The 16,999-nt window shown below is 42.9% G+C and overlaps 1 protein-coding gene across 2 annotated transcripts; it reads right to left on the bottom strand.

Moving 5' to 3' along the window:
- Positions 1-5,012: 5,012 nt before the first annotated feature.
- Positions 5,013-15,932, bottom strand: Gmnn (geminin DNA replication inhibitor). Of its 2 annotated transcripts, none has more exons than XM_059262360.1 (7): positions 15,800-15,932; positions 14,377-14,434; positions 11,355-11,432; positions 10,554-10,689; positions 7,209-7,291; positions 6,876-6,986; positions 5,013-5,398 (listed from the first exon to the last, which is right to left on the bottom strand). In XM_059262360.1, the coding sequence occupies exons 2-7, from the start codon at positions 14,425-14,427 to the stop codon at positions 5,237-5,239; spliced, it is 621 nt and encodes a 206-aa protein (XP_059118343.1). In that variant the 5' UTR covers positions 14,428-14,434; positions 15,800-15,932; the 3' UTR covers positions 5,013-5,236. The 2 variants fall into 2 exon arrangements, with proteins under 2 accessions (XP_059118343.1, XP_059118344.1); XM_059262361.1 differs by lacking the exon at positions 15,800-15,932 and adding an exon at positions 15,355-15,490.
- Positions 15,933-16,999: the final 1,067 nt, after the last annotated feature.

Genomic DNA, 16,999 nt, shown 5'->3' with positions numbered 1-16,999 from the left:
CGGGGGAGGGGGGACCCAGTGCAGTGGGAAATTACTAGAATCTATGAGGATGACCCTAGTGAGGACTCCTAGTAATGGAGGATACTCAGTCTGAACTGGCCATTTTTTGAAGCCAGGTAAGGCTTCCAGTGGTCAGAGTTGGGTTACATTTGGTCGAATTGCTGGCCTAGGAAGCCCCTGGAGATCCCTAAACAACCCAGACTGAGCCAGGCGGTGGTGGTGCATGCCTTTAATCCCAGCACTTGGGAGGGAGAGGCAGGTGGATCTCTGTGAGTTGAAGGCCAGCCTGGTCTACAGAGTGAGGACAGGCTCCAAAGCTACAGACAGTAACCCTGTCTGGAAAGAAAAAAAAAAAACAAAAACCCAAACTGATACAAGGCCAGAGGTTACTCTCTGAAAACTGAGGGGGCAGAGGGCATTGCCAAGGACAACTTCCACTCAGCTTATTGAATGGAGAGGTCAAGCTGGTCCCCGCATGGTGCCTTCACCCCTACCTTCTAGTCTCTTTGGCATGAAAAGGTACTCTACAGGCTACGGAGAAACAATCCTGGGGTGGGGGGTGGGGAGATGTGTTGGGGTAATGGTGGCACAGAACTTGTGGGAGTGGACAACCAATGTCTGATTTAACTTGAGGCCCCTCCACAAGAGGGAGCCTATACCCTCCTCTGCCTGGGACTGGATATCCCAGAGACCTAGGGTAGAACCAAACATGATTGGTGCTGTGGAACAATCCAATCTACACTATGAGTATGTTAATAAAAAGCTGACAGGCTGGTAGCCGGGCAGGAAATTAGGTGGGAAAGCCAAACTCAGAATGATGGGAAGGAGAAGGGTGGGATCGGGAGTCACCAGCCAGACGCAGAGGAAGCAAGATGAGAATGCTGTGCTGAGAAAAGGTACCAAGCCATGTGGCTAAACAACAGATAAGAATTATGGGTTAATTTAAGTGTAAGAGCTAGCTAGTAATAAGCCTGAGCTACTGGATGAGCATTTATAAGTAATATTAAGCCTCCGAGTCAATTATTTGGGAAGCAGCTGCCTGGTATTTGGGAGTTGCTGGCAGGACAGAAACTTCCAAATACAGATTGGTCTTAAGAAAAAAAAAAATCAATGAAATGATTCTTAATAATCTGCTATACTTATACTATCCTTTCTTAAACTGCCTTTGCCAAGCTGGAGAGATGGCTGCTCTTCCAGAGGACCTGGGTTCAATTCCCAGCACCCACATGGCAGCTCACAACTGTCTGTAACTCCTGTTCCAGATATATATATATATATATATATATATATATATATATATATGTAACTCACACAGATATATATGCATGCAAAACACAAATGCACATAAAGTAAAAATAAATACATTTTAAAAAGTAATAAATAAATTGCCTTGGCCAGAGAATTTTATCATAGCAACAGGAAAAGAAACTGAGATGACATTGCTAAGGATAAAGCAAGCCTTCATAAGGAAATCTACCCCTGCATCACCCAGGAATTTGGACCAATTTCAGATGAGCTGGGAATCCCCATTCGAAAGGAACCAAGACCCCCAAAAGTGCAAACACCCCAGTAGGTGTATCAGGTATTTGTTGGCATTGCTATCAATTTACCTGGAAATGTTAGTAACATTATTTGACCAAATTCTTCTTTGAGTATCGAAACTATGTAATAGCAATTTGTATTTTAAATCAAAGGGAAGTAAGTTTGAACTGAAAAAAAAAGGTGTGTGCCATCATTGCCCAGCAGGAAAATGGACTTGTTAATCCTGCTGGGAACTAGGCTGGTATATATACTGTAAGAGCCTGTTACCCTATCCAAAGGACCCAGGTGCTCTGATAGTTATAAATTCCTTGCAGTTCCTTGACCTGTGATTTATCAGGTAAAACCTGAAGTCCAGAGATCTTTGGGGGGTTTGGTTGTTGTTGTTTGGTTGGTTTTGTTTTGTTTTTTTGAAGACAAGGTCTTACTATGTAGCCTTGGCTGTCCTAGAACTCACAGAAATCTTCCTGCTTCTGCCTCCAGACTGCTGGGATTAAAGGTGTGTGCCACTGTAGAAGGCTAAATCCAGAGATCTTTTAAAGGAATAGTTAGTTAAACAGAATTAAGGGCCCTATGGCAGTACAGTGGTCATGTGCTGTACTGAAATGTACTAGAATGTACTTCTGAAAGCATCTGAATTTCTTTTATCAAAATAGCTTTTGTTGTTTTTTGGTTTTTTGACACAGTTTCGCTATGTAGCCCTTGCTGTCTTAGAATTCACTTTGTAGACCAGGCTGCCCTCAAATGCAAAGATCCTCCTGAGTGCCTCTGCCTCCCTAGTGCTGGGATTAAAGGTATGGGCCACCACACCTGGCTATCAAAATAGCTTTTTAAAAACAATTATATTTAGTGCACACTCCATGGCCCACACGTGCAGGTCAGAGAACAATTAGGAGTCAGTTTTCACCTATAACCATGGGCTCCAGGGACTGAATTCAGGTTGTCAGATTTTCCCATCTTGTCAGCCTACTGGCAAGATATCTCACCTCTGGTGTACTAAGACTGCCAGTCAAGAGGCTGGAGAGATGGCTCAGAGGTTAAGAGTACAGGCTGGTCTTCCAGAGATCCTGAGTTCAATTCCCAGCAACCACATGCTGGCTCAAAACCATCTGTAACGAGATCTGGTGCCCTCTTGTGACCTGCAGGCATACATGCAGGCAGAACACTATATACACAATAAATAAATCTTAAAAAAAAAAAAAAAAAAAAAAACTGCCAGTCAAGCCTCTCCAAGAGCAGCAACATAAGCCTGAGTCTGAGAGAACCTTATGCAAATGGAGAGAAACATCTCTGAGAAGCTGTGTCTTTTGCTTGTTTTTCAAAGAGAAAGTTCTACTTTTTACAAAGCCTGTTGATGACACAGCTCCAGCTCTCCATGTCCTGTATGAGAAACCTTTGCAAACCTAAATATTGTTAAGGCTTTTTCATTTTAGAAATCTTTCCTGCTCTGGCATTGCCCTAAGAGTTATTATCACGGTACTTTAAAAATCCTCTTTATAACAGAGGAGGGGGAGATTAATGGAATACACGGGACATGAAAGAAGAACTATTTCAGAGGGTGGGGGTGGGGGAGCAACAAGCAGGGGACAGGAGGAAACGTGGACAGGGCTAAGACCACAGCACGACGTGTAGGAAACGTTATCCTGAAACGTTTACTTATACCCTTGTATAACTAAACTGAGTCACACAGCTCCACTCTCCTAATTGTGACATTACCAGGTTCTCCCCCTTGCCCTATCCCAAGTATTTTTAAAAACTAATTTGCCAGTTCTCTAATGCAATCTTTAAGCTAGTGACCCAAATCCAAAACATGCACAGCCACCGTCTCCAGCCCGCAGTAGCCACTAGCCTCGAGTAGTCTATAAAACACAAATACATTGAATCTGTTTTCCATTCACACTAACCACATTTTAAACGCTTAACTAGCAGCTCCTTCGTTGTACAACACAGGTATGTCACCATCCCCTCCAAGTCCTATTGAACCAAGTTATTAGTAACAGCTTCCATTTTTGTTTTTAATATTTATTACTTATTTGAGTATGGCACACATGCCAAGGCACATGAGTGGTCAGAGGACACCTTTCCTGAGTTGGCTGTCATTTCTGCTGCTCTGCATACACCAGGCCAGATGGCCTGTGGGCTCTCACCTCTGCTTCCTGTCTCCACAGAGAAGGGTGCTGGGCCTGCAGACCACCTAGCTTGTCTTAAAAGCATGAGTTCCATTAACTGGGTATGTTAGCAAAAGTTTTTTAATCCCAGAACCCCAGTGCTCTGGGAGGCAGAGGTAGGTGGATCCCTGAGTCCGAGGCCAGCCTGGTCTATACAGAGTTGCAGGACAGCCAGAGCTATACAGAGAAACCTTGTCTTACAAAAAAAAAAAAAAAAGAGAGGGGGTGGCGGAGGACAGGACAGGACTCAAGGGATGCAACTCAGGTCCATGGGCCCTCACAGCAGGTCCTCCTACCTACTGAGCCATCTCCCTGGCCTGTTTGTTTTGCAACAGGGTCTCATGTAGCCCAGGCTGGCCTTGAATTCATTATTATGTAGCAGAGGACCCTGAACTTCCGATCCTCCTGCCTCCACCTCCCAGAGCACTAGAATCACAAGTGTGCACCAGTACACTTAGCTTGTGCAGCTGGGATAAAGCCGGCCTTTGTGCAGGCTAAGCTCAACTGAGTTACAGCGCCACTCCAATACAGCTTCCTTCTTAAGCACTTAGTTCAGACACAGTAGTCTTTTTCATCACATTAATACTAAGACAGGCTTTTCCTCAATATTGGTGACAGGAAAATTAAAGTTCTAGAAGAAAACATACCTAAAATAATCTTTTGGGGCTGGTGACATAGCTCAACAGGCAGGCTCTTGCTGCCAAGCCTGGTAACCCATCTCTGCGACCCACAAAGTGGAAGAACTGACTCCCACAAATTGACCTCTGACATTCATACACAAGTAAGTAAGGGTAATAAAAGTAAAGGTCGATAATGTTCTTTGTTGTCAACCTATATAAAAACACTTACATGCCCGTCAGAGCATACTCCACCCCGATGCTGCATGCTTTTCTAGCAGCATCTCCTGTCTGGTCTTCTTCTTACTCCTTTGATGCACACTTTGTGTATAGTTTCCAAACTTTCAGCTACACTGTTTCCTCCTGCACTTCCACTCACCACTTTGCTTCTGAGGACTATCTCTATCACCCACTACCTACTGCTTGGAGCATTCGAAAATACTATGACCACACGAGTTAGACAAGCCTTTACCTGGCTAATCAAATTCACTTGGGGAAGCTTTAGGAAAGTAGGCGCTTCACTCAAAACATGACTAAAAATATGCAAACACGAAAATCAACAGTGCTCAGTGATCCTGAGATCAGATCAACAGATACTTAGCTCCAGACAGAAGGAAGTTCATTTCCCATTTGTGCAAAGTGAAATAATAAAATACTATAGAAACGGATGCATTTTCTACAACCTGGATACATTGTTCAACAGGAAACTGAAGTTTATTTAATATACACAAGTCACATCTGACACTGAGAAACTGAAAATGCTATTTACATCAAACAGATTAAAATACATACTGTCTGTATTTGAATGCGGTACTAGCCCCAGGCCTCCAACCTGGAGCGCAGCACCTGCATACTGTAGTTCATTTACCCAGAGCTATACCACAGGGCAAAGCTGGCAGTGCCCCTCACACTTCATGTACACGGTTTGGCATCCGTGGAGGAGGACACGGTCTCTTCAGCACATGCGCCAGTTTCTGAGTCTTCCACTTCAGAATCCTCAACAGTTTCCTCTTCGGAATCAAACTCCTGACTATCTGGTGATTCAAAGCTATCCAGGGGTTCATTACTCAGCCTCTATTAAGGAATAAGCCAGCAATTTATTGTAAAGATCTTGAAACTGAAATACACTGTTAGTCAATATACTGATACAGCAACACACCAATGCTATAATACCCTCAATAAATCCTTTTACAGTGTTATATCAACATCTATACAGTGCTACATCATATTTCAGCAAAATCCAGTTAGTAATTCGCTGTTTTTTTAAAGTACTGATTGAGCTGCTTCCAAAGTACAACTTAAATTGGTACTTCTCTTGGAAACAACAGAACTATGTGTTCTTAACTTCCAACCAGCTAGGGAACCATATTTTTAAAGCCAACAGAGAGGACTAGTTCGGTACTTTAAAGATTGTCATAGCAGGGCTGGAGAGATGATTTAGTGGTTAAGAGCATGCAGTGTTCCTCTAGAGGACCAGAGTTCTATTCCCAGCACCCAAATCAGGTGTAACTCTAGCTCTAAGCCATATTTACACATAATTAAAAATAGTAAAAAAAAAAAAAAAAAAAATCTTAAAACAACAACAACAATAACACTGTCATGGCTCTAAAATGTTAAAGAAGCAATTTAATGTGCGAAGGTTTGACTTAAAAAGCTTTCTTTCCGGGGCTGGAGAGATGGCTCAGAGGTTAAGAACACTGGCTGTTCTTCCAGGTCCTGAGTTCAATTCCCAGCACCCATATGGTGGCTCACAACCATCTGTAATGAGATCTGGCTCCCTCTTCTGGCCTGCAGGGATACATGCAAACAAAACACTGTATACATAATAAGTAAATAAATAAATCTTAAAAAAAAAAAAGCTTTCTTTCCACCGGGCGGTGGTGGCACACGCCTTTTATCCCAGCACTCGGGAGGCAGAGGCAGGCAGATCTCTGCAAGTTCGAGGCCAGCCTGGGCTACAGAGTGAGTTCCAGGAAAGGCACAAAGCTACACAGAGAAACCCTGTCTCGAAAAACAAAAAACAAAAAAAACTTTCTTTCCATTGGTAAGATGGATTTGCTTTGTAAATACAAAAAAGGCTGAAAGCGATAAAGACAAGTCTGGTAGTCATAGGAATCAGGCTGACTCTTAAAAACACATTAGCCCCAGCACTCGGGAGGCAGAGCCAGGCGGATCTCTGTGAGTTCGAGGCCAGCCTGGGCTACCAAGTGAGTTCCAGGAGAGGCGCAAAGCTACACGGAGAAACCCTGTCTCGAAAAACCAAAAAAAATAAAAAATAAAAAAATAAAAATAAAAACACATTAGCTACTTCCCAAATGTAGAAAGTCAGATAAAGCCTATTTGTTTTATAAATGATAAGTGATAGCATGCTTACAAAAACCAGAACCTGGAAATGTGTCAACTGTGCAATAGAGTAACTTTTCTTATTATCTTTTTCAGATGTGGGCTTCTTATCACCATTTTACAGGTAAGGAAAATAACCCTGACAGGATAAACACACTCACTGACCACTGTCGACGACTCTGAACCCAGTGAATACCGAATCACCTACCTCAATCACCTCTGCCATGTACTGTACGTGCTCTGCTACCTCTGCCAAGTCCTTGTTCTCCTTCCTCAGGCGGGCAATCTCACTGTCCTTTTGTTCAATTTCTTTATGAAGCTATAGAATAAAAAAAAAACCTCAGTACTCCATAAATCTGCTCTCGTCTCGAGCACTCTCCCAGCAGATCACTGACAAACCCACGCAGTAACACAGTGGGCCTCACTCTGCTCGTGCAATCAAACTCCATGAGACCCACATTCAAGCTAGGGTGCACCAGCCGACTCGCTGAACTGAGGAAGAACTACCAGAGCCTCCAAACGGGGAGAACTGCACACGTACTTTCTCGTTTTCTTTAAGAGCTTCATAGAGGGCTTTCCTCCGCTTTTCTGCCACTTCTTTCCAATACTGAGAGGATGGGTTTTCTGGAATAAATCAATGTTTTACACAACTTTAAAAGTCAGTGCTAAAACCTGATCGTGGTGGAGCACATGATCCCAACACTCAGGAGTCTGAGGCCAGCCTAGACTGCACAGCAAGTCCTTATTTAAAAACACAAAACTTATTGCTATAAAAAACTCAGTAATGTATTCTATTGAAAAGTTCTAATCTAATTTTTATTTTTTCAACATATCAAAGCTTTCAATCCCTGAAAAGAACTGCAACAGAAGGAAAGTAAGTGCAGATCTATCACCTACACAGTTGAACATTTTACAAGATTCATTTTGTGTTTGTGGTTTTTATTTGACCTTTATGGGAGACAAGGACTCTACCACCACTGAGCTACACTCTCAGCCCAAATACTGTTACCCTGAAAAGTCTAGACTAGTTAATTTGCATATAGTTCTTAATTTTGAATTTGTTTCAAGCTCAACACTTTTAGCAGGAATAAATGCATTGTGTCTTCAGTGTATTATCAGGAAGTACATACCAATTTATTACAATGTTGAATATAAAATTTGATCATTTTATTTGGCTACCATATACCAAATTTCTCCCTTGTAAAAACTGTTTTTCTTGGTACTTAATAAGAGATCTAGAGAGTAAAACTAGAGTTTGTTAATCTGTTCCCCAACCAGTTTTAAATCTACTGGCAATTCTTGCCTAAATCTTCTATACTCTACAGTAGATGTGATTTTGAAAGGAATTCTCTCTATTCCATTTTCTCTTAAGCTATCATTACAGATTCATATGCTCTTTCCACTCACTGCACCACGAGTAATTCTTTCTGTCTTTTCACTGTTTTTATTTTGAGACATGTATCCCAGGCTGGCCTTGAACCTGATGCAGAGCTGAGAATGACTTTGAAGTGATCCTCCTCCCTTGACCATTTCAGAGCATGCATGACAAGTGTGGGCCACCAAGCCAGCCTTAGTAGAAGCCATTCTTGCCACTAGTCAGTTTCATGCTCAAATTTCCACACATTTAATCAGTGTGAATCTCTTCAAAGAGTCCGTCCCTTAAACATGTCCAAAACTTTCCCTTATTTTCTGATATGAGACCTAAGGATCATTCTACAGTCTCCTGGATATTGGAATCCTGGAGTCGGCCATTTCCTGAAGAGCTTTAGTGCAGAATAGTGTTTACAAACAAGAATTGGATATCTGCTATGTTTCTTGCTTTCAGTGGAGGGGTTTTTAATAATCAATTTATAGTAAAACTCTCAACCAATTCAACAATTCAAACTTCCTTTCTCCATTCCATATTTCTATTTCCATTCACTTGATTAAGAACTTGCCTCCCAGGGTTGGAGAGATGGCTCAGAGGTTAAGAGCACCGGCTGCTCTTCCAGAGATCCTGAGTTCAAATCCCAGCAACCACATGGTGGCTCACAACCATCTGTAATGAGATCTGGTGCCCTCTTCTGACCTGCAGGCATACATGCAGGCAGAACACTGTATATATAATAAATAAATAAATCTTTAAAAAAAAAAAACTTGTCTCCCAACATCAACATGTTACTCATTTGCTCCATTCTAAATATATATACAAGATTTTTCTTTAAGAGTACACAATGCACTACCAACAACAGATTTAACAAAATTCAGGCACTCTGTGTGGGTCTTTTAATTCTAATGATATATCCACTGAAGTTCTCAAGTCATAGTTATACTGGTATTTTCTATGACTAAGAATGTCTAGGCCGGGCAGTGGTGGCGCACGCCTTTAATCCCAGCACTCGGGAGGCAGAGGCAGGCGGATCTCTGTGAGTTCGAGGCCAGCCTGGTCTCCAAAGCGAGTTCCAGGAAAGGCGCAAAGCTACACAGAGAAACCCTGTCTCGAAAAAACAAAACAAAACAAAAAAAAAAAAAAAAAAAGAATGTCTATGATCACGGATGACTATATGAGCGATATTTTTGACATACGTATAGAACTAACCCTTAACTGATTTTAACCTAATCAGGTACCAACATTCCAAGTCCTGTTTCGTATGCACTACAAAGCTGCTGTGGTTCTATCCAGTAGACCAACCATTTGCAATTTCGTCCTCCTGTAAAAGAACTTTCTGCTTCCAAACTTCCTTACAACATCCCAGGCAACTCAGAACAAACCAAACCTTCCTGTGACTGTGACCTTGAACAAGTCAATGAAGTTCTCTCCACTTAATTTCTCTTGACCTCTGAAATATAGAAGAAGTCTCCCCAGTGAGCCTGTGTGGCAGTTCAAGACTGCACTCTTCAGTGAGGCAAGACTGCCTGAGTTCAAAGCTAGGTCGGGGCTACACTGTGAGTTCTAGGGCAGTCTGGGCTGCAGAGTGAGACCGTCTCACAAAATAAAAAAGCCCACCATGCCGGGCAGTGGTGACTCAGCACTTTAATCCCAGCACTCGGCAGGCAGAGACAGGTGGATCTCTGTGAGTTCGAGGACAGCCTGGTCTACAGAGCGAGATCCAGGACAGACACCAAAACTACACAGAGAAACCCTGTTTCGAAAAACCAAAAACAACAACAAAAGAGCCCACCACAATTATAAAACATCTTCAGTTTTCTTTTCTCTTCTGATTTCTACTACTCTTCTATTAAAAACTAACACTTATTAAAGTGTATTTCAGGCCGGGCGGTGATGGGGCACGCCTTTAATCCCAGCACTCGGGAGGCAAAGGCAGGTGGATATCTCTGAGTTCGAGGTCAGAGTGAGTTCCAGGACAGCCAGGGCTGTTACACAGAGAAACACTTTCCCAAAAAAACAAAAGGAAAAAAAAAGTGTATTTCAGCTAAAAGGTGGTGACTCACGCCTTTAATCCCAGCACTAGGAGGCAGAAGCAGGTAGATCTCTGAGTTCAAGATCAGCTGGGTCCCAAAAAAAAAAAAAAAAGAAAGTGTATTTCTCATTTACCTTTATCCCCTTCCCAGTGAGGTTCCCACTGGCCCTATTACTTTGTGTTCTCTTGGAATATTCGCATCCTTTCTCTATCACCACTTTTCTTCTGAAGAGCCCAGTTCCAGGTCTTGTAAAATCCCGGTGCTATCTACTCTCACAGATGCCGATTTAGTTACTGTCCTATTCTTTAATAATATCTCACCCACATTGAAGTCTTGCCAAGAAATGGTTCCATGTGTCCAAATTTAGAGTTATTTGCCTATTTATAACACAAAGTTTTAAATTACCAAACAGTAACCCCACCAAATAATACACCTTCATCAAAATTTAAACTTTCAAGACAAGGCTATGTTCTTTTTTTCGTACCTTTAATCATAAGATCAAATGCTTCCTGGGTGACATCTCCAACATCTTTATTTTCACCAGCCTCTGGACCAGAGCTCGAAGTCTTAGATGTTAACTGGTCATTCCAGTGCTTCCTTTTGGACAAGCCTTTTGGCAACTGTGATGGAAACACTTATTAGATTTAATGAACAAGAAAGCTACACTGTTCAGTTATTTATGCATTTAAGAATCTTTTTAAGTTATACAATTCAAAACTACCATAATAGGGCTGGTGAGATGGCTCACCAGATAAAGGTACTTGCTGTCAACCTGCATTCAATCCCTGGGACCCACAGTGACAGAAGCAGATTCCTGAAAGCTGCCCTGACTTCAGTTGTGTATTGGGGCACTTACATGAGCCAAAGGCCATGCAAACACATACATACCCACATGGGTGTGTGCACACCCAAAATAAATCGTTATAATTTTTTTAGACTTTATTTTTAATTACATTTTTATGTCTGTGTATGGGTTTATGGATTTGAGTGCAGTACTTGGCCAGAAAATGGTGTCCCATCCCTTTAAGGAAGAGTTACAGGCAGTTGTGAGCTGCCTGACTGACATGGGTACTGGGGAATGAACTCAGGTCCTCTGAAGAGTAGTGTATGCTCTTAACCACAGAGCTGTCTTTTCAGCCCATAAATATAACTTCAAAAAACCTACCAGGATGTATATTATTTTAGGAATTTTATTTGCAGGAACTATTTTGATTAGAATTTAGGAAAATCTGGGAACTGTTTAATGCTGATTGACCATCTCCCCACTCTAGCCCTGGACACATACCTCATTTTCTCTGCCAACAAGAGATCCATCTGCAGAAGGCTGAATCATCTTCAGCGTTCTCCTTGGAACAGGACTATTCTAAAAGTCAAGATGATTCATTATCTGGTTACTGCTATATGATTACTTTCCAAGTTTCTATATAGTTAGACTTAGTCTTACTATAATTTGAGTTAAAGAAAAGAAAAAAGAAATCACTAAGAACACAAGATTTGCCCTGATGCTGTATCAGAATAAGATGTTGGCTTAATCAACCAGCAAACTTACTTCCCAAGTTATAATAAAGTTTGAAGAAATGTTAAGAATGGGTGGGCCAGCCAGACGGCGGTGCGCATGCCTTTAATCCCAACACTGGGAGGCAGAGCCACGCGGATCATTGTGAGTTCGAGACCAGCCTGGTCTACAGAGATTCTAATACATATTCTTGCTGTAAGTCAATCCATTTCATTTTAATTAAAACACATATAACACACTTTCTATATAATAGCACTGATAGTTCAAATGATGTCTGACAAATTTTCAATTAAAAAAAAATGACAGACTGTATTCTTTAAAAAAAAAAAAAAAAAAAAAAAAAATCTTCCGAAATGGGAACTTACACTTTACTTACAAAAGAACACTGAGAGAAAAGATTACTCCTCAAAATACTTTTCTCTAATCAAAAAGATTCATCTCAGAACTCTAAATATTCCCAAACATTATGGGCATTTGTGAAAAAAACTGGTTGGTTTTTGTCAAACACCAGGACATATCTGGGAAGAGGGAATCTGACCTGATGAAGGAGTGACCTATAAGCAAGCAGGGAAAGGGGAGGGGGGGGTTGGGGGGGCGTTTTCTTGGTTGAGGATTGATGTGAAGGGCTCAGCTGTTGCCAGTGCTGTCCTTGGGCAGGTAGCTGGGGTGCATAAGAAAGAAAACTGAGCAAGCAAGCGGGTAAGGAGCATTCTTCAGTTCCTGCCTTGAGTTCTTGTCCTGACCTCCCTCAGTGTTGGACTGTGACCTGAGAGCTGGAAGTTGAAATACACTTTCCTCTCTGGGTGGTTTTTGTTGTTGTTTTGGCTTTTTTGAGACAGGGTCTCCCTGTGTAGCCCTGGATGTCCTAGAACTCACTTTGTAGACCAGGCTGGCCTCCAACTGGGAGATCCGCCTTCCTCTGCTTCCTCAGTGCTGGGGTTAAAGCTGTGCACCACAACCACCTGGCTTGGTCATAGTGTTTTTTATCACAGAAATACAAACCCTAATACAGAAATATAGTTTAAAATATTGTATTACATTTACACACACACACACACACACATAGAGATCAGAAGACAACTTGCCAATCAGTTCTCTTCTTTCACCATATATAGTCCAGTGGGTCATCAGGCTAGGCAACAAGCATCTCACAGGCCCAGGAATATAATTTTTACTTATTTATTTATTAATTTATTGGAGGCAGGGTCTTTCTATATAGCCCTGGCTGGCCTTGAACTCACAGAGATCCACCTGCTTCTACATCCCGAGTGCTGGAACCAAAGGCTTGCACTACTACGTCTGGCACCAGGAATATAATTTTGAGGAACACACTGTAGGTGGAAGCAAGTGCATGAGTATGCCATGGACAGCCCCTCCTGAACTATCATCTGAAAACAGAAGCAGTTTTGTTACAAGTTCATTCATTAGGACATTGATACAATGTCTGTACTTTAGACAATTAAAACACTCTGGCCCAGGTGTAGCACAAACCTGTAATCTCAGCACTTGGTAGGTATAGGCAAGTGGAACTCTCTGAGATCAAGGCCAGCCTGAGGCCTACAGAGTGAGTACCACACTAGCCATGGCTGCATACTGAGATCCTATCTCAAAAAAACAAACAACAACAACAAAAACAAGCCATGCATGGCGGCACACACATTTAATCCCAGTACTCAGGAGGCAGAGGCAGACAGATTTGTATGAGTTTCAGGATAGCCAAGGCTACATAGTGAGATCTTGTCTCAAAACAATCCCCTCCCCCCAAAAACCCTCTAAAATCCCCAAGATAGTGCTTTAAAAACAAAATTTTGCGGGGCAGTGGTGGTGCATGCCTTTAATTCCAGAATTGGCAGGCAGAGGCAGGTGGATCTCTGTGAGTTCAAGGCCAGCCTGATCTACAGAGCTAGTTTCAGGATAGTCAGGGCTGTTACACAGAGAAACCCTGTCTCGAAAAAACCAAAAGATAAAATAAATAAAAATAAAAAAGTTGCCTTCTTTATAATATGTAAGCCCCTATATATTTCCTGATTTATAAGTTCTATTTTGGGAAGGAAAAAAAAAAAGAATCATTAGTTATATCGCCACCATGGGATAGCAAACAATGGTGAATACTCAAACAAGGTTAGCAAGAACATGATACCACACTGGCGTGAGAAAGTTACTGTACTTCACATGACAAAGTTCACCTTTCCCACGGTAAAGTTTCTACTGTTGATTATTATCTCACTATTTAACTGAGGGACAAATGCCAACTACCATGAGAACAAATATTACAACAACAATTCAGATATAATTTAGATTACAGATTAATCAAGTCTCTAAACAGAAGAAAATAAAACTAAATGTTTGATCTTGATAATGGTCAAAGAAGCCAACTAAGGTGCTGTCATTTGCACACTTACAAAGACCACTTCCAAGATTTACACTTTATACATGTAAGCTTTATAAAATATAACTCAAGGAATGTACACTACTATAACATTCCTTTCTCTATACACATAGTACATTGGAATAACAGACCTCTAGACTCCAAGTGTCATTCATATATTTAAATCTTAACCTGTTCAGAAAACAATTTGATATTCTCCAAACCCTCTCCCCAAAAATATATGCAAGAGTACACTCAGTTTTCCAACTTCTGATAATGAATCCTGAATTTAAACTCACTCTGGGGGTTGAGGAAAATGGTTCCAACCCAGGAGTTTGGGACCAGCCTGGGCAACACAGCAAGACCTCACCTCTTATTTAAAACAAACAAATTCGAGCACATTTCAGAGGTTCCATTACATACCTTCACATTCTCTTGGGCTTCTTCCTGTTTCTGCTTCATACTGGGATTCATTTTTCAGCTGGCAACACAAACAAGCAATTTTTTTAAAAATTTAAAAACAGTGTGGTTTGTAACTGAGGGTACAGTCTAGATTCTTTTTTAATTATTTACACGACAAAAATCTTCCTACTTTATTGTAGAACCACTATCTGACAGAATGACATGGTGTCCTGTACAAAATACAGAGATCTCAAAGGATCTGAGAAAGGGGCACCGGGAAAAGAGAAACAGGCACTTAAGTACGCTCAGACCTACCCTAAAGAATACCATCCTGCCTGTCACAGTGGCACATTCTGGACTGCGGTGGCAGAGATAAGAACATATCAAGTCAGAGATCAGCCTAGGCTACATAATCAAGATCCTGTCTCAAAATTTAAAAAAAAAAAAAAAAAAAAAAAAACCTCCAAGAACTTTTGGCTGGGGATGTACCTCAGTGGGGAGAGTGCCTAACTAGCATGTTCAAAGGCATGCTTTCCTAGTACAGCATGAACCAGGCCTAGTGGCATCAGCTGGGAAGCAGGAGAAACAGAATTCAAGATTATCCTCAGCTACATAGCAAACTTAAGACCAACTCCCCTCTGACATGTAATTAACAATTTACATTGTGTCCTAGGCACCCACACATGTATGCAAATACAGACAGCTTATAACCCACTGTGGAGTTCTGCTATTTTCTACTCTATTTCACGTTAATAAAGCCTTATCGGAAACACACTCGAGGGAATCTAGATGTGTTTCTTTTCTTTTGAGACGGCTAAGTAGGCAAAGTTGGCCCAGAACTCCTGAACCTCCGGCCTCGGCCTCCTGAATGCTGGAGATTGAGCATTACCACGCCCGGGCTTGGGCAATGTTTCCTAAAGTGCAAGTAATGGCCCAAGATCGTGTTATCATTAGTCAGGCGCACCGGACAGGGTCCGAGGAGAACCCACTGTCACCTACACCGGCATCTCTGGAACTGGAGACGCAGGATTCAATGCCCTCGTCCCAGGAGCAACGTTTGCAGTACCCATGAGCTGGCCGGAGGTACCCAGCTCGTCTAGACCCCTGCCACGCCGTCCCTGAGACTCAGCGGCCGCACACCTTCCCGGTCGCGCCGGCCCCGCCCAGCGCGGCGTGCGCCAGCCAATAGGAAGCGCGGACGCCGGAGCGCGCCAAAACCGACCCCACCTATGGCGCAGTCCCTGGTCTCAGCTCGCCCAGCTTTGCCTTGCAGCCGGGCCGGGACTACGGGCCGAGATTACAGGCCGAGACTCGGGTTCCCTCAAGTCCTCGCCTCTCCCGGCCGGTTCCCCGCGGCTGTCGAGGCAGGCCTGGCTTCGGGCCAGACAGAAGACACCGCTGCCGGAGTTGCGCTCGCCCCCCGCCCCGGCGCCCTCGGACTCACAGACTACGGTGCTCCGTTCCCAGCGAGCGTAAGAGCGGGACGAACCCCTAGCAGCACGCCGGTCCCAACGGCACCAGAACGACCCGAACCTGCGGACTGACCCGCTGACCGGGTAGCTGACGTAATGAGGGGCGGGGCCTCGGCATCCAGCCAATCGCCTCTTACCGCGCCCACGGACTCCGTGCGCCTGCGCAGTCGGCCACGGCGCCTGTAGTCTTTGGGTGAGGTCTCCAGGTTCCTCTTGCCTTAGAGGTCTTTTCCCCCCCCGACCTTGCTTTCTGACCCTCTGCTGGAAGCTCAGAGCTTCAGCACTCTATAGGTAGTCTGCTGGCGAGGACAAAGGACCTACTCCCACTAGCGGCAAACACGGAATATACATATATTTTTTAAAGTTACTTTATATATTTGTGTATTGTCTGTTTAGCTTTTTGTTTGTTTGTTTTCGAGACAGGGTTTCTCTGTATATCCCTGGCTGTCCTGGAACTCGCTCTGTAGACCAGGCTGGCCTGGAATTCACGGGGAACCGCCTGCCTCTGCCTCCAGAGCGCTGGGATTAAAGATGTACACTACTGCCGCCCAGCTGCTACTCAGCAGCTCAAAAGTTTTAAAGGAAATTTTTCCTAAAGAATGTAATATGAATCTGGATGTGATAGCCCACACCTGTAATCCCAATACTAGGGAGGCTGAAGCAGGAGGATCTTGAATTTGAAGTCCGTTTGAGCTATGTAGGGAGACCCTATTTCAAAATGCCAAAAAAGAGAGTCTAAGAGGACTAAAAACATGACTCAGCAAATGGAGTGCTTACTACCGAGACTGACTATGTGAGTTCCTTCCCCGGGATCCACACGGTAGGAGGGAACTGACTCTTGCAAGTTGTCCTCTGATCTACACACACACACACACACACACACACACACACACACACACACACACACAAAATAAATAGGTAAATGTAAAACAGAAAAGAAAAGACATAAGGAACATTAAATGTGAGACCCAGACCTTGGAGAAACCGCATACCCTATGCAACTCCACCCATGGAATTTTCTGGAAGTATATACTCTGTAGAACTTAACAATAACCTTTCAGGGTACCAGAGAAAGCTCTTCACAGGGAGGATCTTAGAAGAAGCGTTCTATTACAAAGCTCCCTGGGGCTAGGGTGGCCAGGAGCTGCTGACTGCTGCCGGCTATTAGTAAT

The sequence above is a fragment of the Peromyscus eremicus genome, chromosome 5 (assembly GCF_949786415.1).
Source record: "Peromyscus eremicus chromosome 5, PerEre_H2_v1, whole genome shotgun sequence".
In the NCBI taxonomy this organism is placed as follows: Eukaryota; Metazoa; Chordata; class Mammalia; order Rodentia; family Cricetidae; genus Peromyscus; species Peromyscus eremicus.
This window is presented reverse-complemented; position numbering and strand designations above follow the sequence as displayed.